The following is a 27705-nucleotide window of genomic DNA, read 5'->3' on the forward strand; positions in this document are numbered from 1 at the left end:
AAAAAATGTAAAAGGGACTTGACAGCTCCTTTCCCTTTGATTCTTATAATAGCCTGGCAGGTAGCTACTAGGAGTATTAGCACCCCTGTTTTCCAGATGGGGACATGGAGCTTCTGAAGGATAAAGAACTACCCAACCCTGTTAGTATCTCCTGTGGGTTTTCAAGCTAGGTCTCCCTTGACTTCAAGTGCAGAATCCTTTCCGCTCTACTTGATAAGGATATGACATCGATGTTTTTAATAGGCTTTCCCTTCCATAATCACAGCTTGTTTTTTTCTTTTTAAAAAGGATCTTTGATTTCTTCACTAATTTTTTTTATCACTGTCATTATTATTATTCCCAATGGATGCTAATGAGCGAATGTATTACCCTTCCCAAGTAACCGTTGCATTATAACAGGAGCCTTCTAGAAACACAATGCCTTGATGTCAAAGAAGAAACTTGATGGAAGTTCAGAGCTAAAAAGGATCTTATCCAATCAAATCACTTTACATATAGGAAAGCTGAATCTCAGAAGGCGAAAATGAAAACTTGTCTGAGATGTGTTAGTATGACTCCAACTCATCACTCCCTGTTGTTTTCTACTTATATGTCCTGACTCGTTGTCTGCTCTCCCTCTAGATTGGAAGCCATGGATGAGCAGAGACTGTATATATCTTTTTACTCAGAGGTGGGGTAGAGAGGGGGCTGGGTCTGGAGTCAGGAAGATGATTTCAAATTTGAATAACTTATCCTTCTATCTCTTTTGCCTTCTCTTTCTCATCATGGGTAATTTGGAGAGGGAATCAGTTCTCCTCATCACAGGGAGGAAATGGGCAAAACAGAGGCATGTAAAATGAACAATATTTTAAATTTATATTAGTAATTATGATTAAATTATGCTTAATTATTAAATAAAAGAACATTAAATATTACTGTGATGAATGGTCTCTATGCATTGACATTTGATAAAAATAACTACATGGCTAGCTCTTCCTTATTTCCATGGTTTTCTTCATGGCCTATGAACATTTCCTGACCTAATGCTCTCAGGGCACTGTGCCAGGAACTGAGGCTACATGCATCCCTGCTTTACGGTCAAGTCCCAAATCTACATAAAGACTTAGAGGATTTTCAAGCTAAGCATACTACTGATATAATTGGAAGTAGGGTCAACTTTCATAATTCTTGAGTTTCTTTAGTCTTCCCTCTCCACCCCATTCCCTGTCATCTCCTCCAGCAGATTGCCCACACAAGTGTCCTCTCTCCTTCCCTCTAATTTTATATCTCTATCTATTGGAACTTTCTTTCTTGCCTACAAACATGGCAATGTCTCCCCTAGCTTTAAAAACACCCATTTGACTCTACTGTCCTCTCAAGGCATCATCTCCTCTCTCTCACAGCCCATCTCAAAAAAAGTTGTCTACCCTCATTCACCCATTTTTCCTCCTTTCACTCACTTCTAAGACTTTGCAGTCTGGCTTCCAGTTTTATCACGCCACTGAAACTGCTCTTTCTAAATGTACCAATAGTCTCTGAATTGCCAGATCCAATGATCTGGAGCCTTCTTAGCCTTTGTAGTCTTTAAAAATGTTGATGATCTCTTTCTTCTGGCTGCCTTCGTTCTCGGAGTTTTTCTGTCTTGGTTTGCCTCCTGTGTAAGTCACCTCCTTTCTTTGTTGGCTCTTTATCCACGACCTGAAGGAGGTTCTGTCCTGTGTCCTCTCCTCTTTTCTCTTGGCACTCTCACATGGTGAGCTCATCAGCTCCCATGGGCCTAATGATGAGCCTTGAGATCTAGATATCTAGCCCTAACCTCTCTCGTGCACTAGTCCCACGTTGGCAACTGCATTTCCCAGTGGATGGCCTATAGACATTTCAAACTCCATAGGTACCAAATGGAATGATCTTTTGCTGCAGATCCATCCCTCTCCCAAGTTTCCCTAATTCTGTAGAATGTACTTCTAATCCCCCAGGGTCACAACTGCAGTCACCCTCTATTCCTCACTTTTACTTTTACCACCCCTATATGCGATTAGTTGTTGTTTTGTCGATTCTCCTTCCACAACATCTCTTTCATTTGTCCTCATATTTCTACTCACATTTTGGACAACCATGGCCAAATTGCCAAATCCGGCTTGTTTCCTAGTTGAACAGCAAAGGCTTGGCAAACAGAAGACGTGGCTTTGAGTGTCAGTTTTGTCAGGGAATTACTGTAAGACTATGGATAGGTAACTTCCCCTTTCTGAGCTTCAGTTTCTTCCCTGTTCTGCCTTACTTTAAAGGTCTAATATGAGGATCCCATGAGCTAATAACTTTGACATACAATGCCATGGAATAATTGCTCTAGAGCTGGAAGGAAACTCAGGGGAATCTAGTCCAAACCCTCATTTTACAAAGGAGGAAACTGAGGTCCAGAAAAGGGAAGGAAAAACACTGTTAATGACTCCACAAGATGGAGGTGGGTTCTAGTCAAAGCCCAGGCTATGTTCTGACTGGGGCAGTGCTTTCTCCTGCTTCCTGCTGTCAAAAATGTGGGGCCCGGGGTCAGTTATGCCAGACAGTGTATACTTTCCCTTTTTCTTTCCCTTCATTTTTTTTCTCCCATTTTGACCTTCATCCAATGAAATAGAACTTTTGTGTTCCCCAGTGTGTTCAGGACCAAGGACAATTACAGTATGAATTCAGAGCATTGGTCAGAATGCTTAGAAGGAGAATGCTTTTAAGAAACAGGATTTTATTGGCCATCAGTGTCCTTTCCAGTGGACTGGGGGGCAAGCCTAAGGAAGGGGGATTGCTTTTTTCAGAATTACTGGCTTTTAAGGCATGGAGAAAGGAGAAGTATCTCCTCAGCAGATGCTTTTCTTTCACTCCCTTCTCTTCCCTGTCATTTCCCATTTCCCCAGTACTCTGAGGGTCTGGATTTTGCAGAATTCCCTTCTTGTCAGGGCTCAAGAGCTCTGGCTCCTGCACACAGGGTCAGGCGCTGCAGGCATAGGTGCCCAGGCCTGGCACAGTCATAGCCACAGACTCTGAGTCCCCTGGCTTAAGCCTCTGAGCTGTGGTTCGACAGGCTGCAGTGGACACTGTGCTTGGGGTTATATAACATCACGACTGAGAGGAAGGACAGTTTTCTGGCTATGGAGACAATGTTGCTGGGCAGTAGGCCAGTGCTTTCTCTTCAACAGGCTAGGGAAAGAGAAGCCTATAACTCTTGTTGGGGGGGTGGGGTGGGGAGTGAGGAGACAAATGAGATGTCTCTCCTTCCTCCTTGCTGAAAGGCAATGACTGAGGACTCAGGGCTAGGCCCACTGCCACTAGTTATGGATGGAGGTTGACTGCCCCACTGGGACTCTCTCTTACCACTCCCTCTAGTTACCACTGAGGGACTCGGTCACAGTTACCATGGCAACTGATGAAGGCAGGGGCTTGGATGGGCAGTTGGAATTTGAAGGATTGCTGTACGCCAGAGAACCGGAGCTCGGAACGCAGCTGGGGCCCGGGATGCCGAGGCTCCTTTCTTTTCTCTGTGGCTCCGAAAAAGCCCGGTGCAGAGACGGTTGACGAGCAACAATTGGTTTTGTTTTGGATGCCGAGGGAGAAGGGGCCAATGGAGCTGGAAGAGTTAAAGCAGAACTCTGGGTTCTAATTGGAAATGGGGAAAGGGTGCCACGCAAGGCCCTTATATTTGAGATGAGAAATCCATGGTTAGAGGTTAATTAGCCTCATAATTGATCTCCCTGCCTCCAATTCAAACCAGATGCCAGACTCTAAAGTCCATTTCCAGCCACATCATTCTTCTCAAGATGCTTATAGGTCCTAATACTAAGGGCCACAAGATGCTTATAGGTCCTATCGCCCCTAGGACCACATATAATGCCTCTGTCTGATCTCTCAGCTCTTCACAAAATGACTCGTGCTTACTTCCCAGTCTTATTGTGCATTACTTCTGCTCATTCACTTTTACCATCCAGCCAACTTGGCCTACTTGGTCTGCATATATGACATTTGACCTCCCTCACCTCTGTGCCTTTCTGCAGGCTGTCTCTCTTGCCTGGAACATATTCCTGCCTTACCTTCACCTCTTAGAATCCTTAGCTCCCTTCAAAACCCAGTTCCAGTACCCCATTCTTTCCTGATCCCTCAGCTACCAGTTTCTTCTGCACTCAAAAATGATTTTGTGCTTACTATGTATATATTTTGAATTTACTTATTACAATAGAATATAAGCTCCTTGAGGTCAAGGACTCTTGGGTCTGGTACAATGCTTGGTACACAGTAGGTACTTTAGAAATAATGGTGGATTGATTGGTGATTAGCTAAACTCTCTCCTTTGCCTCGCAGATTGTTTCCACCTCAATTTTTCCCTTGCTTTGAGATAGGAGACCAATTTTTTTTGGTTTGTATTGGTTAAAGCAAGCGATGAAAACTTCTTTTCACTAATAAAAAAAGCTCCTTTTCTCTCTTCTTGCCTACTCCCCATATTCATTTTTCATATAACTTAGGTATAACTGGAGCTGGAAAGTTCAGTGTGTTAAAAGAACTGGAGTCATAAGAAAAACAATTCATTTAATTCTGTTTTGGAGAAGGTTTCATAAAAATGATCATTAGATGATTGAGTCCTAGACTGCAAGTGTTGGAAGGGACCCAGGCCAACCCTAGAGGAGACATACAAGTTCACTGAGACTCAGGAAAAGAAAGACTTAACCAAGTTTCTTAGCTAGCTAATAGCAGAGCTGGGTCTCGAGCCATGTGTCTGGTGCTTTTCCACTGCACCAGATGGATGGGAACCAAGTGTTTGGAGCACAAGGTATCACTGGACTTGGATACTAGGTAGACCCTAACTTCAGGCAGTGTTTAGGCAGGAAAAAAACAGCCTTCTAAGGGCTGGATTTGCAAATGGAAACCTTTAAAATGATCAGAGCAATATTTCAGCTCCTGAAATGGCTACGTGAAAGGCCCCCAAAGCAGCGAGATGGGCTTGAGCCATTTCCACTGGCTGAGCAGGTAGGTTCCCATGTCTGCTGGGTCAGCTTCTCCCTCCTGAAACCTGCCTCAGATGATGGAAGGGGGTTAAGGGCTATTATAGTTTCCTGGCTCAGGGAACACACTCTCCCTAGCTCTTTATTTTTTCCTCTCCACTTAGGAAATTAGGTGCAGCAACTCCGTTTAATTATAGTTCTCGGTATTTGTCGAGCCTCCCTCTCCAAGGAGCTTAGAATACCTGACAGCATTGCTCTGATTCATCCCACCACTGTCCTGGCCTGGCAGGGCAAATGGAGCCAGCCAGTGGGAATTTCCTATGTCACCGATGCAGCCACTAAAGCAGGAAGGCTGAGGAGCTGTCCAAAGTCACAGACTGCCCTTGCTGTGCGAGCCAGCCTGGAGTTCTCTGCTTTAGACCAGGTACTTACTGGAGAAGGGAGCTAGTGGAGATCATAGGATCCCAGATCTATAACTCTAAGAGACCTTAGAAGTCATAGGGTCCAAAATCTTCATTTTACAGATAGGGAAACTGAGGTCCAGAGAGGGGTAAAGTGATTTACCAAAGGATTCTAGATCTATCACTAAGGGATTTTAGAAATATCTGGTCTAACAGTGTTGTTTTATAGATGGGGAAATTGAGTCACAGGGAGTAGAGTTACCCAAAGCCGCAATAAATCATGGATCTAAAGCTCAAAGGGACCTCGGAAGACATCTTAGTCTAATGTCTTCATTTTACAAAGTAGGGAATTGAGGCCCAGATAGGGGTAAAGTGATTCGCTCAAGGTCCCAGAAGTAGCAAGTGGCAGAGTTGGTACCTTCTGATTCTGAATCCAACAGTCTTATTCCTCCATACATATGGCCGAATGGGACTATTTTCTGTCCCCAGGATGAAGCCCTCTCTCACTGCTCTTGCTCACTCTTTCACCCTTTCTCCCTGGTGAATTTTTCTCCCTCATTTAAAGCATCATTCAAATGCTCTCTCCTCCTGGAAGTCTTCTGAATAGCAGACAGAAGACAGGCCACAGGGCTAAGAAAACCAGGGTTCAAGTCCCACCCTTACATACTAACTGTAAGACTACAAGTTGCAGATGAGTTGTCAATCTGTATTGGTGGAGAGATCTCGCCTATGGGTAATTCCCTAGACTCATGGGAAATCTCAGCTCCAGAACAGACAAAAATGATATATTATTGAGATGTATATTTGTGTCCTCCCTTATCACCACTAAGCTCCATGAGGACAGGAACTGCTGCCTTTTCTAAACTTTATTTCTCCATCAGTGCTCTGTATACACCCAGCACTTAATAGGTACTTGTTGAACAAATGACTGAATTGGATGAGGGAATGGTATTCATTGCTCTACTGAGCATTATAGCCTGGCATTGGGGGATTCACTCCACTTTCTGAATGAATGGAAAAGCATTTGTTAAGCACTTACTATGTGCTGGGCACTTACCATGCACTAAACACTAAGAATATGAATCTTAAAAGAAAAGTCCTGGAGCTTCTGTTCTGTTAAGGAGTGACAATGCCTCTTTGGAAATGGGGAGCAGATGAGGGGTAGAAATGGTGGAATTTAGACAAATGGTAGTGAGATGGCCGGAGGGCATGGTTGATTGGGCTGTGAAGCTGAAGCGTGGTCTGGAGTCAAGGGACAGCCTAAAGCTTGTTTGTACACGAACAGTCCTCAATCACTTGGATTGGTCCTTAGAGAGGGTGTTCCAAAAACAAGTTGGACTAATTTCTCCAAGGACTGGGGCCTGGAATCCAGGCAGAGGTAGTCTGTCCATTCTGGACTGGGAGGGGTAGGATTGGCGCTGAGATTTCTCTGCTCTGGGTTAGGTAGCCCGGTGACTCTCCAAAGCTCCCACTACTCTGTGGGAATGGGATGGTCCATGGCTGGACCATCATACAAGTGAGTAACGGTTGTGTGGGTGAGCTGGCGGTCGGCTAGCCCCACCTGTGCCCGAACAAGAATTCTGTCGGCCACATACGTGACGAGTGCTCATTCAGACCTCCCCACCACTTCCCATGGCAGCCCAATCCATTCTCAGGCAGCTAAATGTTAGGAAGCTTTTCTTGACATCCACCCTAAATCTGCAACTTCCTCCCATCGATCCTGGCTCCAAACTTTGGGGCCAAGTGAAATACATCCTTCTTTCACAGGAAGTTCTGTAGATACTTGAAAACAGCCATCAAGTCCCTCTGAATATATAAGAAGTCAGAAAGCCTTGAGTTGGTGCGAGCCACCAGAAGAGGTTATGATAGGGTTCTCAAATCTCAATTCTGCTACTAAGTGTCTGAATGACTTTGGGAAAATAATTTTACTTCTTTGTGCCTCAGTTTCCCATTCTGTAAAATGAAGAAGTTAGACTTAACCATCTTTGTTCTGTCTGGATCTTCTCTAATTTATATCCAATGATCATACTTGGCTCTGGCATTCTGTGATCTCCTCATATTATTTTTTCTTGGCTTGCAATTTCTCAAAGCTTTCCGGAAGGGCACTCCAGATGTCCAAGCTCAGCTCCTGGGACTCTCGGCCCCTCGAGCAGCGGCCGATGGCTTTGGTGGCCACCGCTGACCTGCCTTCCTGCTGATCTCCCTAAGTCATCTTTTGCTATCTGTCAGGATCTAGGGCAGCGTTCTCTTAATGAGGCATCTGGGAGACTAACCTAATTGTTCCAACCCCGTAGCTCTGGATCTGGGGGAACCTCCCGATAAAAGGGGATCATGTCTTTTAGAGAGACAGGAAGTCAGATGGCATCAAATGTTTAGAGCCTGATAAGGCTTCCGGGCACTTTTGGGGTGAGACCACCAGGCTTCAAGGCATAATAGCTTTGTTTCACCGCCCTTGCCTGAGAACGTAGGTATTGTTGCCTGAGGGGAAGTGCAAAAAAGCCACTCAGATCTTTATTTTTTTTTCTCTTGAATGTGGCAGATCTGAGTTCCTATTTGATTTAAGATGTGGGATTAGCTCAATACCAAGGGATATTCATGTCAGCCAGGCTTATACGGCAGAATTAGATTAGTTTGTGTTTTCATAACTTGGAAAAAGGGCACTCCCCTTAGCTCCTGAGTGTTTGTGCTAAGGAAGGGGCAGGATTTATAGGAAAGTAGGTACTAGACAGCATAAACAGCAGCCTGCTGCAGGGAAAGGAGGGGAGACAGGAGGCCTGGGCTCTGCTGCTGACTCACTGGATGACCTTGAGGAAGGCATTTTTCTATTTCATACTCCAAGGTCTCTTGCAGCATTGACATTCTCTATTTTAAGGTCCCCTCTAATCTGGGCTATTAGGTGGCGCTGCAGGAGATAGAGTGCTGGGCCTGGAGTTGGGAAGGCTCATCTTGCTGAGTTCAGATCTGGTCTCAGACACTCACTAGCTGTGTGACCCTGGGCAAGTCCCTTCCCCCTGCTTGCCTCAGTTTCCTCATCTATAAAATGATCCAGAGAAGGAAATGGCAAACCATTACCAAGAAAGCCATGAAGAGACGGATATGACTGAAAAAATAACAATAATGATGACAACAAATGGTCCTTTCTAGGTCTAGATCTGGGGATCTGTGTTGTCCCTATGATCCTATGCTTGTATCTTGCTTATAAAATTAATAGAGGTCTTCAGAGCTAGGGTCTGGGAGAAACCCAGCTTCTGGGAAATATTTTAAGTCTGAATCCTAGTACTGTTTCCTGAGACTGAGAGGTATTCTTGCTCTCATGCTTTTGGTAGGCTGGCTCATCATAGGTTAAATAATTCCCCTTTCTCCCTTCCTTGAATTCTGTGGTCTGCTCGCTGTCCCTCACTCGGGCACTTCAACTCTCTCTCGTCCTCCCCCACGCCTGGAATCTGCTCCCTTCCACCTCTGCCTCTTGAAATCCCTGGTTTATTTCCCTACTAAGTCTAAGGATCATCTTCCACAGAAAATCTCTTCTAATCCTTCAGCTGTTAGGGGCTTCACTTGGAAAATTACCTTGAAGCCATTTTGTAGGTATTCTGTATATCCCTATCTATGGGCCTACCGAGGGTATACTGAGGACAGGGCTTAGCACTGAATTGATGCTTGTTGATTGCCTGATTGATAATAAATGGCTACTTTAAAGGTAAAGAACTAGGCCACCTTGATGAATGGAAAACCCAGCAAAGTTAGAGTCCAGGGGACTGAGTTTGAACCCTAGCTCTGTTGCCTATGACCCATCTGACCTTGAATTCTGAGGCTGCTCTGAGTTCGGGGAGTCTACGATGCTCTGAAATCTGATGAGGGAAAGAGAGGGTTCTTCAGAAACCCAAAGCTTGCAGTCAGAAAGGCCTGTGAGAGGCTCATTGGGGCAGCGGTTAGAGAGCCCCCACACCCTCTAGACCACTCACCATGGCCATGCCTCGGAAGATAATGGAATTTCTCAACTGACGTGCATATGGGACCCATAGTTAGTCATAGCTAGAGGTGTTCCAATGTTGCAATATGGACAGCGCACTCTTACACTAACAGGAAAAGCTGCCGGCAGCTGGAAACATTACTTGGGCATTCATGTCACTACCTAATCCAATGAGAACTGAGCTCTCCAAATTGATTCCTCCCCTTATGGGGCCCATCACTGAGTTAGATTGTTTTCACTCTGAGTAAATGGATCCGATCGTCATAAATGAGCTCTTAGGCAAAGGGTAGGTACAAGGGGCAGATTTTCAATTCAGTGTGTTAATAGGATATAGCTCTTCATCCATCAAGTGCAGATGATAGCCGTGAAATGGTTGCTGTGTAAAGCAGACGGCTGCGGGCCCCTGCAGAATGCCAGCTTCTCAGACCCTCAGGCTGGGTTTCCTAGTAGCACAAGGGCTCAGCCAGTATCTGTGAGTTAGTGTTCTAGGGAGCTAGCTAGGCTTTCTTTTTTTACTTTTTAAAAAATCCCCAAATCTGCAGGCCAAGGATCTGGAACGAGAAGAGATCTGAAAGGCCAAATCTTCCATTTTATAGTGATGCTAAGTGATGAGTTCAAGGTCACAGAGATAGGGTAAATGAAGCTTGGAAGGAAAAAAAATAATTTATTAAGCACTTATCTGCCAAACACTGGAAATGCAAATAGAAAAAGTGAGACATATGAGCTGAGGGCAATGGTGAACTGGAAATGCCGATGTGTTCAAAGGGACATTAACATGTGTAAGACCTCAAATATGATAGTAGAGTTTGGGGGTAAGAGCAAGACTGTGAGACTGATGTTGAACTTTTACTGATATGCCAGAAGAGCTGGGAAGAAATGGTCCAGAAATGAAATTTGGAAACAGAAGAATAATAAAGAACATTGTTTGTGAAGGGAGATTCCTGTTACCTATCATTGCCTATCATTCTGAAAGGAAGTGCCAACCCTCTGCTTTGTATTGGACCCCAAAGAAAAATGGAGCCTCAGTGATCATTTGATCATAGATCTAGAAGTGGAAGGGATGCCAGAGTCCATCTAGTATAAACCACTAGTTGTTGTTTTTGTGGCTATTATAGCTCTAAAGCTGGAAGTGATCCTAGAGACCACCTGGACCCTAGGCCCAGAAAGGGGAAACTCACTACCTCCTTCCCTAGACAACCCTTTTCTATTTTTGTACAGCTCTAATTGCTAGTTAATTTTCTGGACAAGCCTAAATCATCTCCTTGCAACCATGTCATTGTTATTGGTTCTGCCTTCTGGGTTCAGACAGAAGTGGAATTACTCTTCTACTGGAAAACCTTCCAGTAAAGCTATATTGTTTCCCTCCAGTCTTTTATGCAAGCAAAATAGATCTAGTTCCTTTAACTGATCCTCATTTGGCATGGACTCATACTTCTGGTCATCTTCCTCTGGATACTTTCTAGTGAATCACTGTCCTTCTTAAATTATGGCACCTAGAACTGAACCCAATACTCCATATGTAGTTTGAGTGGAGTGGAACAGTGTAGAGTTCAACTATGAAGGGAGGAAAGTGAAAACAGAGTTGAGTTGAATGCATGGGACATGAGGGTGAAATGGAAGGATTAGCAGACATGACAAAAATGAAAGGTAAGTTAAGAAAGGGGTGAGAAAGAGAAAGCAATAGAAGGCTAGGATACTACGATCAGAGAGAAATCTGATTACTGCAATGGGCATTAAATGCTAAGGGGATGAATTTATATTTGATGTGAGAGTCAATAGGGAATCCCTAAAGATTCTTGAAGAAGAGAGTAGCATGGTCAGGAGTGTCTCAGAAAGACTGTTTTGGCAACTATGTGCAGGAGCAGGGAGATCAATTAGGAAGCTATTATAATAGGTGGGAGGTGATGAAGGTCTTTAGTAGGATAGCCTTCTGCATAGAAAGAGGTTATAAGAGAAAGAATTGATGTGATTTGTCATGTAAATCATTGGCATTTCTATATGTTACCAACAAAGTCCAGCAGCAAGAGCTAGAAAGAGAAATTCCATTTAAAATTACTGTGGATAATATAAAATATTTGGGAGTCTACCTGCCAAGACAAAGCCAGGAAGTATATGAACACAACTACAAAACACTTTCCACACAAATAAAGTCAGATCTAAACAATTGCAAGAATATCAAGTGTACATGGGTAGGCCATGCTAATATAATAAAAATGACAATTCCAACTAAATTAATCTATTTATTTAGTGCCATACCAATCAAACTGCCAAGTTATTATTTTATAGAGCTTGAAAAAATAACAACAAAATTCATCTGGAAGATGATGCAAATTGATGCAAACAAAGGGAATTGATGCAAACAACGGTGGTTTAGGTGTACCAGATCTAAAACTATATTATAAAGCAATGGTCATCAAAACCTCTTGGTACTGGCTAAGAAATAGAGTAATTCATCAGTGGAATAGGCTAGGTTCACAGGACAAAATAGTCAATGACTAATAGTAATTTAGTGTTTGAAAAATCCAAAGACCCCAGCTTTTGGCATAAGAACTCACTATTTGACAAAAATTGCTGGAAAAATTGGAAAACAGTATGGAAGAAACTAGGCATTGACCAATCTAACACCTTATGCCAGGATAAGATTGAAATGGGTTCAAGATTTAAAAACAAAGAGTGATACTATAAGCAAATTAGGAGAATAAGGAATAGGCTGTCTCTCAGATCTGTGAAGAAGGAAGGAATTTATGGCCAAGGAAGAATTAGAAAACATTATGAAATGCAAAACGGATGATTTTGATTAAATTGAATTAAAAGGATTTGTACAAACAAAACCAATGCAGCCAAGATTAGAAGGGAAGCAGAAAACTAGGAAAACTTTTTACATCTAAGGGTTCTGATAAAGGCCTCATTTCTAAAATATATGGAAAATTGACTCAAATTTATAAGAATACATACCATTCTCCAATTGATAAAGGGTCAAAGGATATGAACAATTTTCAGATGAAGAAATTAAAGTCATTTCTAGTCATATTTAAAAATGCTCTAAATCACTATTGATTAGAGAAATGCAAAGTGCTAAGTGAAATGAGCAGAACCAAGAGAACATTGTACATGGCATCAACAAGATCCTATGATGATGTACTCTGATGGACTTGACTCTTTTTAACAATGAAGTGATTTAGGCCAGTTCCAATATACTTGTGATGGAGAGAGCCATCTGCATCAAAAGAGAGGTATGGGGACTGAATGTGGATCACAACATAGTATTTTCACCTTTTCTGTTGCTGTTGTTTACTTTTTTCTTATTTTTTCTCTTTTTGACCTGATTTTTCTTGTACAGCATGATAATTATGGAAATACCTATAGAAGAATTGCATGTTTTTAACCTGTATTGGATTGTTTGCTGTCTAGTAGAGAGGAAGAGGGAAGGAGAAAAATATGAAACACAAGGTTTTGCAAGGATGAATGTTGAAAACTATCTTTGCATGCACTTAAAAAAATAGAAAGCTATTATAAAAATAATTGATATGATTTGGACGCTGATTGGATATGAACTAGGGATGAGGAAGAAGAACAAGGCAAGGACAATGCTAAGTTTGCAAACTCTGGTGACTGAAAGGATAAGTAGTTGTTCAAAGCATCAAAAATGTAGTTAATTTTAGTAGAGATCTATTTTTTGGTATAAACAAAATGTGGAATTTTGGTAAATTGGGGTGGGACGAGCACAGAACTAACTTCTTGAATCTCAGGGAAAACATGCACTTTAACAGATCACATGGCTCTATGTAGCAGCCTATTAGGCACCTGGTGACAGTGTACCCAAACCACAATGACTGCTGTCAAATACTAGGAAATGAACCCCTTATGTGCAAAAACAAGCTACAGAATAAAAGTCATGAGGTGATTGAGTTTTGCTGTACCCAAGAGGCCTTTTAGAAGAGTGGATGAATAAAACTGACTCTGCTTCCCAACCTTTATAACATAATGTTTCTATGACTAGTGCTCCCTGAAAAATCATGTGGAAAACAGAAGGAAGTGTTTGCATACGGGGAAGGGTGGAGATGGGGGAGTGTAAAGGATTGAACACAGAACATATCAATAATACTGCTCCCCTGAAACTGTGTGATGATCCCAACACCTTACATTTTGGCTCTAGCCTTTGGAGATTAAAAAAAAGTTCTTTATATAAGATCATAGGATCAAAGATTATGAGATAGAAGCTATTTCTTCCAATCCGTTCATTTCACAGAGAAGGAAACAGAGCCAAGATCATAAACATCTTCTCACATTTGATCTTCATGAGATCCTTGGGGAGTAGGCAGCGGAGGTATGGATCCTTTTTTTGAGGGGGGAAACTGAGGCACAACGAGCATTCGACTTTTATGAGGTTATTGCATCTAGTTAGCAGCAGAGTTAAGAGTAGAGACCAACTCTCTTCCAATGTTCATTGCTTTCCTTTTATTTTTAAAACTACATTCTCCTGGCAATTCAGAAACATCCAACACGAGGCCTTATAAAACTGGAAAGACTTCTGAAACCCAGTTGAGTGACTTGAGCTCCTTTGAAGTGGTTACTTAAAAGGAAAAAGGCAGGGTGTGACAAGGGGGATGGTTGTGCCCGGGGGTGCCTGGCTATGAAATAGGTCACCCACTAAAAGACTTTGGCTTTATTTGGGTATGTGCCTGTTCCAGGGCATGGAGTCCAGGCACTAACATCGCTGACCTGATTCTTCCCTTTCTAGACCTAATTGAATTGAGTTGAATCCACATGGATCAAGGGCAGAGGCTGGTGCTAGGCACTGGGAGAATTACAAGGTTTAGCTAAGACCAGGGCCCAGCCCTTAGGGACTTTATAGTCTGAGTGGATTTAAAGAAATAAAAAAAGATGCAGCAATGAGGTGGAGCAGGAGTATTGGCCTAGAAGGCTGGAGAATTGGGCCTGAAGCCCATCTCTGCCATTAACTGGCTGAGTGACTGCAAGCAAGTCATTGCTTGAAGTTGTGTTGCTGCAAGTTTCCAGGCCTGGAGGGGGAAGGAGATCTTTATGTCACAGGATAATATAACAACAGTTGTCATTTAAACAGTGCTTTAGTAGGGTAAGTGCTATTAGTGTCGTCATTTTGAAGAAGAGGAAACTGAGGCTGAGAGCAGCTTAAAAAACTTGCCCTTTATCACACAGATAATAAGTATCTGAGGCTACATTCAAACTGGGAGCTTTCTGACTCCACCCTCTAAGAGTTGGGACGGATGCCTTCTAGTCTAACCCCCTCATTTTACAGAGTAGGAAACTGAGGCCCACAAAAGGGAAAGGACTTAGCCAAAATCACACAGAAGATCTTAGATGAAGGAACCTCAGAGGCCAGCTAGTCTAACCTTCTCATTTCATAGAGGAGGAAATCGTGGCCAGAGTCTCCACTGGTAGCAAACGTCAGAGGTGATATTTAAACATAAGTCCTCTGGCTGCAGACCCATTGCTCTTTCATTTCCAGAGCCTCCAATCTTCAGTTTGGGAGTGCAGATAACGTCTGCGCCTCGGTAGATGGGCCAGTGGCACAATCGCGGCCACCTGCTAGCCTGACTGGGGCGGCTTCATTCAGAGGTGGAGAGATCCGACATCCCAGGGTCCCATCCTCATCCCCCATTGTCCAGGTCTTCTGGCAATGGCTATCCAGCTGCCGTCCCAGGGACTGCTCACACTCAAGCAGGCTCCGGGGCCTGGAGCCCACTGGAACGGCTGGGTCTGTGGAACGGAACTGGGGTGGGAATGTGTCCCTTCCAGTTGTGTCCCTGGCAGGATGGACAGACGGTTTATTCAGAGCTGACTGAGCAAGCAGCTCTAGCTTCACCACACTTCAATTGGACTTTTCATTCTGAACTGTAATCGTCTGTTTGGTGTGTGAAGGGAGGCTTATTGGCCTGCTCTCCGGGCCCAGAGTCCCTGGAATGCTCGCTCAGGTTGTGGAATGAATGCGCACTCTGAATCTGAGGCCTTTTGAAGGGCAGCTTTGACTTGGCCATTTACCGCCACTTAACTCACACTTTGAATCCCTGAATACTGCCCGAGAGCCAGGCAGGAGTCAGGAAGCCTGGGTTCAAATCTTGCTACAGGCAAGTCTGGCTATGTGACTTTAGACAAGTCATTTTCCCTCAGTTTCCCCTTCTGTAAAATCATAGGATTGTAGAGGACTGGCCAGGACCTCAGAAGCCATTTAGTCAACCCCCTCATTGGATAGGTAGCAATCATAATACTTGTCATGAGGTACTATGATCCTTAAAGTATCAGGGAAATCTGGCTATTTTCCTTTTTTCCTATTTTATGACGCCCTCTCATTTTGGAAATTGTTTTGGAAACTCCAAAGAAAGAACACTGTCCCCAACATGAGGCTGTTATGCCAGATCCCTGCTTAGAATTCGACTTCTTGACTCAGTTCAATTCTAGAAACATTCATTAAGTTCCTACTGTATGGCGAACCAAAGACAAAGAAGAGGAATTTAAGGGCTTGTATAATATGGCATGGAAGGAGCAGGAGAAGGAAAGGGGATGTTATTTGTCTATACCCAGAGAGAATGAAATGTAAAATCAGTACAAAATAAATACAAAGTGATTTCCGGGAGAGGAGAACACTATGAAAGATGGGGGCGAGGCGGGGGAATCCTTAAAGATTTTTGTAGAAGGTGGTACTGGAGCTTAATCTTGTGGTTAAGATGAGAAGGGGGATCATTCCAGCATTAGGGGAAGACTGTGCAAGGACATGGAAACTGGGGATGAAATGTCACATTTAGGGAACAGTTGGTAGTTCACTTTGGTGAGAACACAGAGTGTGGAATAGATGAAAAATCCACCATTTATTCCCACCAGAAGTCAGTTTGAGAGATCAATGAATCCCATAGTCCTAGGACCAAGGACCAAGCTCTGGAAACAAATTCACTTTACCTCATCTCACTTCCCTTCTCTTCAGCCTGCTTAAAAAGTGGAGAAAAAGAAAACATAATTTAATCCCTAATCAGATTAAATTATCATTTCTTTTTCTCCGTTTTTTTAATTTCCCTGAGTATGAGAGCACCCTCCATAGCAAAATTATGTCTGGAAGAGAAGTGCTCTGATCACTTTGGAACAGTCAGCCACCCATGAACCATGGGTATATCTCTGGTGGAAGTGACATTAATTAATTAATTCACATTGAGGGGGGGCAGAGTACTGGTGGGAGTAGAATGAGATGAGAAGGGTTCAAAAGAAAATCACAATTCATGAGCCCATCAAAGTCATTGAATCTATTGGGTATGCCATTTCTTTGCACATAAAGGAAATGTTTCAGGGAGATGGTCTGGGAAATGGCTGCACATTGACTGAGCCACAGTTGTACCTGTTCCAGAATGGTGTTGATCCTCTCGACTTCACAGTCGATCAAGTATCGCTTCTCCTGACGCCTGTCCATTTCCTCAATGATCCTCCGGAACTCCTGCACATCCTTGATGCTTCCCACAGACCTCGCTGTCACTTGCCAATTGTTTTGCACAGCAGCCTCCATAATTGCCTGGAGGATTGAGAATCCTAGAGGAGGGGAAAAAAAAGATAATTATTTCATTGAAAACACCTCTTATTTAGGCATCCGTAGACATGGCAACCATTCACTGAACTTTAGGAAACTTTGGCAGGAAATCGTCATCTTCAGAGACAGACAGACCATTGAATCCATATGTGGGCCTGTTGAAAAACTCTGGCTACTAAGTATGGCCTTCATCTTATTCTTGAATAGTCCAGGCAAATGCGCTTCCATCTTGTTTTTAAATTGCCAAGTTTGGGAGTTAGAGAGCATTAGTTGTCATATTGTGTACGCAATTGGATATTCCCCAGGAATATATTTTATTGCAGTGTACACTGTAACTAATAATTTGAAGGATAGACATACATTAGGTGAATGTACCATTTCTATAATCTACAAACAAAGAAAGCTAAAACTATCCATCTAGTTTACTATTTGCTCATTTTTTTTTTTTTACATTTTTGTTATGTATATGTAGGGAGGGCTGAAGAGAAATTCACTTTATTTTTTAAAATAACTTTTTATTGATAGAATGCATGCCAGGGTAATTTTTTACAGCATTATCCCTTGCATTCACTTCTGTTCCAATTTTTCCCCTCCCTCCCTCCACCCCTTCCCCCAGATGGCAAGCAGTCCTTTACATGTTGAATGGGTTACAGTATATCCTAGATACAATATATGTGTGCAGAACCGGACAGTTTTCTTGTTGCACAGGGAGAATTGAATTCAGAAGGTATAAATAACCCGGGAAGAAAAATAAAAATGCAAGCAGTTTATATTCATTTCCCAGTGTTCTTTCTCTGGGTGTAGCTGCTTCTGTCCATCTTTGATCAATTAAGGCTCTCTTTATCAAAGAGGTCCACTTCCACCAGAATACATCCTCAAACAGTATCATTGTTGAGGTATATAATGATCTCCTGGTTCTGCTCATTTCACTCAGCATCAGTTCATGTAAGTCTCGCCAGTCCTCTCTGTATTCATCCTGCTGGTCATTCCTTACAGAACAATAATATTCCATAACATTCATATACCACAATTTACTCAACCATTCTCCAATTGATGGACATCCTTTTATTTTCCAGCTTCTAGCCACTACAAACAGGGTTGCCACAAACATTTTGGCACATATGGGTCCCTTCCCCTTCTTTAGTATCTCTTTGGGGTATAAGCCCAGTAGAAACACTGCTGGATCAAAGGGTATGCACAGTTTGATAACTTTTTGAGCATAGTTCCAAATTGCTCTCCAGAATGGCTGGATGTGTTCACAATTCCACCAACAATGTATTAGTGTCCCTGTTTTCCCACATCCCCTCCAAATTCCCCATTATCTTTCCCTGTCATTCTAGCCAATCTGACAGGTGTGTAGTGGTATCTCAGAGTTGTCTTAATTTGTATTTATCTGATTAATAATGATTTGGAGCATATTTTCATATGTCTATAAATAATTTCAATTTCTTCGTCTGAGAATTGTCTGTTCATATCCTTTGACCATTTATCAATTGGAGAATGGTTTGATTTCTTATAGATTAGAGTCAATTCTCTATATATTTTGGAAATGAGGGCTTTATCAGAACCTTTGATTGTAAAAATGTTTTCCCAGTTTATTGTTTCCCTTCTAATCTTGTCTGCATTTGTTTTGTTTGTACAAAAACTTTTCAATTTAATATAATCAAAATTTTCTATGTTGTGGTCAATAGTGATCTCTAGTTCTTCTTTGGTCATAAATTCCTCCCTCTTCCACAAGTCTGCGAGGTAAACTTTCCTATGCTCTTCCAATTTATTTATAATCTCATTCTTTATGCCTAGGTCATGAACCCATTTTGACCTTATCTTGGTGTACGGTGTTAAGTGTGGGCCAATGCCTAGTTTCTGCCATACTGATTTCCAATTTTCCCAGCAATTTTTGTCAAATAATGCATTCTTATCCCAGAAACTGTTGTCTTTGGGTTTGTCAAACACTATATTATTAAAGTTATTGGCTGTTTTGTCCTTTGAACCTAACCTATTCCATTGATCAACTAGTCTATTTCTTAGCCAATACCAGATGGTTTTAGTAACTGCTGCTTTATAATTTTAGATCTGGTACAGCTAGGCCACCTTCATTTGATTTTTTTTCATTAATTCCCTTGAAGTTCTTGACCTTTTGTTTTTCCATATGAACTTTGTTGTTATTTTTTCTAATTCATCAAAGTAGTTTTTGGGAGTCTGGTATAGCGCTAAATAAGTAGATTAATTTAGGTAGTATTGTCATCTTTATTATATTTGCTCGCCCAATCCAAGAGCATTTAATATTTTTCCAGTTGGTTAGATCAGACTTAATTTGTGTGGAAAGTGTTTTGTAGTTTTGCTCATAAAGTTTCTGATTTTCCCTTGGCAGATAGATTCCTAAATATTTTATACACTCAGTAGTTACTTTAAATGGAATTTCTTTTTGTAACTCTAACTGTTGGGTTTTGTTAGTGATATATAAGAATGCTGATGACTTATGTGGGTTTATTTTATATCCTGCAACTTTGCTGAAGGTGTAGATTGTTTCTAATAACTTTTTGGTAGAATCTCTGGGGTTCTCTAAGTATACTATCATATCATCAGCAAAGAGTGATAATTTGGTTTCTTCATTGCCTATTCTTATTCCTTTAATCTCTTTCTCAACTCTTATTGCCAAAGCTAGCATTTCTAATACAATATTAAATAGTAACGGTGATAGTGGGTAACCTTGTTTTACTCCTGATCTTATTGGGAATGGTTGCAGTTTGTCCCCGTTACATATGATGCTTACTGCTGGTTTTAAATAGAGGCTACTGACTATTTTAAGGAAAAGTCCATTTATTTCTATACTCTCAAGAGTTTTTAATAGGAATGGATGTTGGAGAAATTCACTTTAAATAAAGTTTAAAACAATATATTTTATGATAGAGGGTCTTTAACATATGACAACCCAAACACTGAGATTATATACTTTTGCTATAAAGGGAATTATAAGTTTTATTTTACTGATATTCAAAGTTACTTATTAAAGATTTGGTTCCATTTTTAAGTTATTATTCCTAAAGCTATGACATGATCTCATTATCTAGTCAATGTAGGCAGTCCTGCATCCTCCCCATTTTGCTTAAATTATATTCTTTTTATTAGCCTGTATTGCTGAGGTTCCAGACACGGCTTCATCATGAACAAGTTCTATTTAAATCTTGTCTGAATCTTCCTGGAGTCTTTCTTTCATCCTGTGTAAAATCTTCTTCTCGAACTGATAATAACTACCAGTAACCCTGTTATTCTATGGCTCTACATATAGGGTCAGATTGAGGCACCTATACAGATAGAGATATAAACCTAAAACAAATAGTCTAGGATCATACTTGATTCATTGATTGATATTAAGTCACCTCTTTAGCGACTGTCTCTTCTGACTTACATGTACTGGGAATTCCTTATTGATTTTGAATTAATTTCTATCTGATTTGTCAAGACCCAGTAATTACTCTATTCTTCTGTATTCTAGATCTATCCAGGATGAAATGAAAAAGAGAAAAGAATTGGTCTAAAGTGGGGTGGGAATGGTTTTCTGTCATTCTGTCAAGAATTAAGTCACATCAATATTGTTATTTCTGGCATAAAGTTAACATGTGTCAGTACACCAATAAGATTCAGACATCATTAAACTGGTAAAAGGGATTGAACTAGACTGCCAAGGACCCCATGACATCCTGTGTTGTACGTACTTAGGGACCCGCCAGCTTTGCCAGGCTGTGTTCTATGTTGTAGAGTCTCTCTTAGCTCTGACCTTATCTATTCTGTGCGTTGTGGGCCATTTTAGTTCTGTTAAGTCTGTTATTTATTTTCTAAGTTCCCTTTCAGCCCTGATATTTTATGTTCTAAAGTCCTATTTGGTTCAGTCTATGTTCGAGGTTTATTTCCACTCCAATATTCCATGTTCTAAGTTCTCTTATAGCCCAGACATTTTTGTGTTACATATTCTAAGGCACATCACAACTCTGTGTTCTACATTTCAAGTTTCCTTCCACCTCCAACATTCTCTGCTCTAAGATTCCTATTAGCTTTGACATTTTCTTTTCTGTGTTCTAAGGGAATCGCTCTTCAGTTCTAACATTCTAACATGTAACATTGTTACACATTCTAAAATCCTTATTATAATGTTCTCTGTTCTAAGGTCCCTATCAATTCTGATAGTCTATGTCCTATGTTCTAAGGTCCTTCCTAGCTTTGATGTTTTGTATTGCAAGGTCTCTTCTAACTTTAACGTTTTGTGTTCTAAGATCTAGCTCTGATTTTCTCTGTTCTAAGGGCCTTTCTTGCTTCAACATTTAAAGTAGCCTCTTCTCATGAACTTCAGCATGTATGTGACTGTCCAGTGGGAACTGGTGGGGGTGTGTGTGTGCTTCAGCATCCTCAACCTGACAAATTAAGCAAATTTCTCAGCGCCCATGGATGAGAGTGGAGGAAGGATGCTATTGCTCTTCAAAAAACGTCAGGTTGCTGGCCAGCTCTCTGGGCCTCACTTTGCACCACAGGGAGGCTCTAGTTAGCAATACTGACTCTTGATCCAAAGACAATGGGCCCAACAACCAGAGTGCCTACTTGAGGAGATGGCGGCAGGGTGGAGACTCAGACGGCCCTCGTGTTGTAATTGTATGCTGGGTGTGCAGAGATGCAAATCACAAATGAGACCCAAGCGCTGGGTAATTTCTAAATGAGCAGTTTCACTATCAGAGCTCAAAATCACAGATCAGAGTCAATTGCCCAACTCTGAAATGTCCATCTTTGCTTCTTATTAGCCAGCCACATATATTTATTTCTCTTATTTACATTTTTCCCAGAGGCCTGGAGTACCTACTCCAGCTTTCCTGGAAATACACAGGTCAAAGAATGGGATCATAAAGTCAGCACAGAAAGGAAGAGATGTCAGTGTTTAAAAATCTTTCCTAAGTGAGCCACACCTCCAGAATCTAGAATTAGGGACATAGTGTGGTACAGTGGAATGGGCACTGGCTCTGGACAGGTAGAATCTAGGTCCTCATCTGCCTCTGATGCTTACTTACCCTCTGTGGGACTTCCCAAGGGCCATTTAACCAAGATCCTCATTTTACAGAGGAAGAGATTTAAGCCCTCTGAGGTAAAGGTACTTGCCCAAGGTCATATGAGTAGTCTGACTTGATAGGAGGCATTGAAATTCAGGGCCTTGAGCCATGTTCCACTCTACCTCCAAAGAGATTTGACTTTCCCCCATAACATTCAATACTACATTTTTAACATTGGCAAGGACCTCAGACATCATTTAGCATAGTTGAGCATCTCTCTGGCAACATCTCTGATAGATGGTTATCCAGACTCTCCTTGGGTATCAATTACCAGTAGAAAGATCCCAAGATGATGAGTCTACAGGCCTGGATTCTAGTCATCTTCCTCTTTTATAGAATAAGGGGGCTGAACTAGATGTTCTGAGGGTCCTTCCAGTTTTGATATTATATGCTAATCTATGTTAATAATAAGCTGATGTTTTATGATCCTAGTCATAAAACCCTGAGCCTCAGTTTCCTGTTTTCTATAATAAGAGAGAGAGTAAAACTAGAGAAGCATTAGCACTCCTTTGAGTTCTGACCTTCTATGTTAATCTGTGCTAATAACTCTAATCTCTTTGGTTCTTTACTCTTTGGACTTTATTTTACTCCTCTAAGGGAATACATTATCCTGGCAAAGATGACAAAAGGGGAAATGCACCATGTAAGAGGGGCTAATAACAGGTACTGTTAGTGCTTAGAACTGGGAATTACTAAAACCATTCTGGAAAGCAATTTGGAGCCGTGCCCCCCAAATCACTAGACTTGAACATACTTTCTGACTGTACCCCCAAATAGATCAAAGAAGGAAGAGAAGGGCCAATATGGACCAAATTGTCTACAGCAGCAATTTTTATAGTGGCCAAGAACTGGAAACTAAAGGGGTGCCCGTCAATTGGGGAATGGCATCAAATGAGAAATTGTTATGGTATATCAATATGATGGAATGCTATTGTGCATAAAGGGAATGGAAGGACTCGTATGATCTGCCACAGAGTGAAGTGAGCAGAACCAGGAGAGCAATTATATACTAACAACATTGAAAAGAAACAACTTTGAAAGACTCGAGATCTCTGATCCATGCAGTGATCAGTAAAGGTTCCAGAGAGGTGATAGACTCAGAGAACAGATGGAGATTGGAAATGAAAGAGGTACCCATCAAGTGGGAAATGACTCGACTTGTTATGATATATCAATGCTTTTACTAAATAACTGAACTACCTCTCTTTCTGAAGATGTTTCTTGGGTGCCTCTTTGGAATATAGGGTCCTGTCCCTGGTACTTCAAGGTTAACAGGATATGCTAGAAACACTTCAAGTCCGAGCCCTGACCTTGGATCAACTGGGATTGCTGTTGCAAGAACAGCCTAGTTCACCACAAAAAGGGTGGCCATTATCTAATAAATTCATTTGCCACTGCATCCCAGGAAAATAGTATTTTTATCATGATCATCATTTTATACTTTATATTTCAGTCATCAAGTGTACTAAATTATTTCTCATTTCTATTTTATGTTTATATTTAAGACATCTCTCCCATTAGAATGTAAACTCCTTGAGGGCAGAGATTGTGTTTTTGTCTTTCTTTATACAGAGCCAAGCACAGAATAAGTTTAAGAAATGCTTATTGATTGATTGACAACAATTAATACAAAAGAAAGGCAATGAAGCTACAGAACTGGACTGTGTCCCTTTCCTTCTCAAAGGCTCTGTTTTTTCCACTGTGAAATGAGGTGGTGAGACTCAGTGGCCTCTGAAGTCCTTTTCAGTTCTGACTATGGATGGAAGAAGAACTGGCTTTGGGCTCTGGCAACTTGAAGCACAGCTAGCTTGTTTGAGGACTGAACCCAAGAGTTTGACTTTGGGAGAGGGGAATTGTAATGTCAGGCCTCTTCCTTGAGGCTGGAGGACCCCAAAGATGTTTGGGACTGGCTACCATTGCCATCTGTGGTCTCTGTTATTTGGGGTTTGTTTCCATAGAAGGCCCACAAAACCATCCCTCTTATCTGATTATCCATTAGGCAAAGGGCAATTGAATTAAACTACCCTGAAATAGACATTTATTAAGGTCTTTTTCTATGTGGGGCCCTGTGCTAGGTCTGTGGAAGATGTCACGATGGTTGATGGGCAGGGTGATGGGCAATAGGGAGGGCACTGGATCTGAAATCAGGAGAGTTCTAAGAATTTCAGATTCTGTTGCCTTGTGTGACCTGAGGAAGACACTTCCCCAATACCAAATGCCCTCTTCGCTCCCTTCTGCTATACGATTTTATCTCTTTCTTCAAGGGCCACCATCTACACAAATTTCCCCAACTCCCAGAATCCTTCTAATTGCTCAAGTTCCCCGTCCTGAATTACCCTGGATTTATTCTGCCTACATTTAATCTGTATATAAATACGTATGCATATATGAATATGTATACATATTGTCTCCCTTGAATATTATGGTTCCTGGTGCAGAAAAGGTGCTTAATAAATGTTTGTTGCTTGGTTGATGAGAAGGAATTGTTTCATTTTGGTCTTGGTGTCCTTAGTTCCCAGCACAGTCTGCCATATGCTAGGTGCTTAATTGATATTCCTTGACTATATATTTGATCTATAAAATGACAATAGTCCTTTTCCTCCCAATGACTCAGGCAGCTGTCTAAGGCTAGAGGTTGAGGATAGTATATAGGTTGTCCACTTGTACTGAGAGTTTGGTTCTCTGAGGAAATCACAGTTTTAGACTTACCCCCTCTGCCCCAACCCTTCCTCCTAGGTACTTTGTGGTCTGTTATGAGGCAAAATGCAGAGAAATGTCAGCTCTCAGCATTTTTATAAGATATAGCCCCTTCCCTCCAGGAGTTGACTGTCTACTAGGGGAATAAATCACATGCACCAATAATTAGCATAGAAAATGAGCATAAAAACATAGATAGAGATAGAAGGAGCTGTGCAAAGTCTCAAAATGGTTCATGGCTGAAATTACGTTCAACGGTGGCCATGAAAAATGGGGAGGATTTTGGCAGACGGGGTGGCAGAGCCCTAGTTCCAGGATGGGATGGATATGAAAAAAGGGTAGGGAGAATCCCTGGAAGGCTAGAGCTTTGATGGAGGAGTGTAGGGCATAAGGCTACAAAAAGTCCCATGATCCTGGAAGAAGGTTGGAAGACTATTTATTCTAAAGGCCACTAAGTTTGACCCCACCATTTTATAGTGTAGAAATGTGAATCCCAGGAAAATGAAAAGTCTTGCTTAAAGTCATACAAGTGGTAAACGTCAAAGGAAGGCTGTAACCCCGCATCCTCTGCTACTGGGTAGGTTGAGACCTGGCCATGGAGGGTGGTGAATGGCTGGGCAGAGAGTCTGGGTCAAACAGCTGGGAACCACAGATACATGTGGATGTTCTTCCAAAGCCCCAAAGAGGTCCAGGAGGTGAGGGTAAAGAGGGCCCCATCAATCCCCTGGCTGTTGGGAGGGTTCTTTCTAACCCAATGCATTCGTGGGATGCATTTAAACAATAACCACCAAACCACAAACCAATTGAAAAACCAAAGGGAACCCAACGAGCCAGAGAGTCTCCAGGGGAGCTCGACAGAGCAATAAACAGGATATTGACATATGGAAGTTCCTAATGAAGAATTGCAGGAAAGCAGATCTGGGGATCATTTGCTTCCTTTGGCTTTTGATCATTCCAACAGGGATTATGCTGCTAGAGGCAGCGAGTGGTGCAAGGGAAAGAATGGACTCTGAACAATGAGAAGCGTCAACTTCGAGTATCAGCACTGGCTATGTGACTTTGAGTAAGGCACTTCTCCTCCTGGGCCTCAGTTTCCTGCTCAGAGAAATTGGGGGTTGGCCCTTTTTTCCTCTCAGACATTCTATGAGGTGACATTCTTTCCACTTGCTATGTTGTAAATCACACAGCCCCCAGGTTGCCTGGAACAGCCGCAAGTATCTCTGGGGGATCCATAGGTACAAATCAAAATTGTGTCCCGCCCCCCAGCTTGAGGCCGCCATGGAAGTCTCAGAGAGATCTTGACCACACATAGGATCATAGTTCTAGAGCTAGAAGGGATGTAACCCTTTTCCCATTTAACAGATGAGAAAACTGAAACCGAGGAAGTAAAGCAACTTGGCTAAGAGTTACATAGCGACACATGGTGTGAAAGACAGGATTTGAACCCAAGGCCTCAAAATCTACCATGAGTACTTTCTCACCATTACACAAAATGCTCTCAAGACTGGGATGACATTTTTTCTAGATGGAACATTTCTACAGTGGGTGGGATGTGGGGTGAGGAAGAGACTTTCCGAATAAGGAAGAAGGGTCCAAATTGGAGATCAATAAGACCTGGAAACTCTGCCCAGTGATCTGGAATCTCAGATTTAGGAAGCTATGTTAGCACAGTGTGGGAGGCTGGGAAGTGGAGCTCAGGGAAGGAAGGCAGAAGCTGCTAGAATTAATAATAATAATAATATCATCAGTATCAGTATCGTCATAATGAAAAGACTGGCAGAAGAGCTTTGGGTACTCCTTCGTGACCCGAAATCATACCAACTAGGTCCCAATGATCCTACTGGATCTACTGGACCCAACTGGGTCCAGGTCCCAGTGAGTTCCAAATATAGGGTTACAGGGGAGAGCTTGATCTCCCCAGACTGGAGGAGGACCAGGGTTCAAGTTCAAATCTGCCTTTGATAGATACTAGCCATTCACTTGGGCAAGTTTACCTGGCAACTCTTAGGATGATAAATGATGGACTAGTTGCTGCTCTGTCTTGGTGGAGGCAGTTATCACAATGGAAGTCCCATACTTGGACTAAAAGAAAAAGACAAAAAGCTGCACATGCCATTTGGCTTTTCTACCTGCTTACAGGGAAGCTTAATCTTAAGAATCCTATGAAGAAACACTGTTTAATTCGATGAACTAGACAACAAGGTACAGTGGGAAGAATGCTAGATTGGGAATTAGAGGAGCTGGGTTTGGATCCCAGCTTTTCTCATTTCTACTTATATGACTTTAGGGAAGTTCTTGGGCTTCTGTTTCTCCATGTGTAAAGTGAAGGGATTGGACTAGATTTCAATCTAGGATCTCATGCGTGACATTGGACAAGTCACTGCATTCCTCGGGGCCTCAGTTTCCCTCTTTTAGACAATCGGCTTACGTGGACTCTCAGGTTCTTTGCAGCTCTAAATCTAAGGATTATACGTTTGTTAAGGAAGCGGATCCTATGAGGATCCTGGATCCGTCCAAGGTTAATCGAGACAAAAGGACAAAGGTGGAGCGTGGTGAAGAGGAAAGTCCTTTGCTTGTGTAGTGACCCCACAGTGGGCTGCACGGAGAGTGGCAAATGATTTGGCGCCACGTGCTCGTGTTGCTCCTCTCCTCCTTACCTCTTAACCCATTGGACAGATGAAGAAACTGAGGTTCTCTCAACCTCTGTGTCTTGGCTGCTGAACTGTACAAGTCCACCCTCTCTGCAGCAAGTCAAGACAACAGACACCAAGAGATAGGTCAGCTTTGTTGAGCGTGAGGCTCTTGGCTTTGCGTTGTCAGATGAAAAGAGATTCAGACCATCTGGAATAGATTTGTTCAGTGAGAGAGAACAGCAAGCTTTCTGATCCACTCCCAGAGAGCTTGACAATTGAAGAAACCAAGAGCACCTGGGATGGGGATTCCAAAGTATTTGCCGAGAATCCCTTCGTGCACCTGTTGGATGTAGGCGGCCTGGCTTGGTTGCCTGAGCTGGCAGGGCTCTTGCCCAAGTGGC

The 27705-nt window shown here is 42.1% G+C and overlaps 1 protein-coding gene across 6 annotated transcripts in view; it reads right to left on the reverse strand.

The window, feature by feature from the left end:
* Positions 1-27705, reverse strand: part of GRIA3 (glutamate ionotropic receptor AMPA type subunit 3) — a 279563-nt gene that overhangs the window by 125675 nt on the left and 126183 nt on the right. For all 6 annotated transcript variants that reach the window (XR_007948819.1, XM_051968621.1, XM_051968620.1 and 3 more), the window contains exon 4: positions 16696-16883. Coding sequence is in view for 5 of the 6 variants with exons in the window: in XM_051968621.1 (XP_051824581.1) it covers positions 16696-16883 (188 nt within the window). In the remaining variant the exon portion in view is untranslated. The remainder of the gene's footprint in view (positions 1-16695; positions 16884-27705) is intronic.

The sequence above is a fragment of the Antechinus flavipes genome, chromosome X (assembly GCF_016432865.1).
Source record: "Antechinus flavipes isolate AdamAnt ecotype Samford, QLD, Australia chromosome X, AdamAnt_v2, whole genome shotgun sequence".
Classification (NCBI taxonomy): Eukaryota; Metazoa; Chordata; class Mammalia; order Dasyuromorphia; family Dasyuridae; genus Antechinus; species Antechinus flavipes.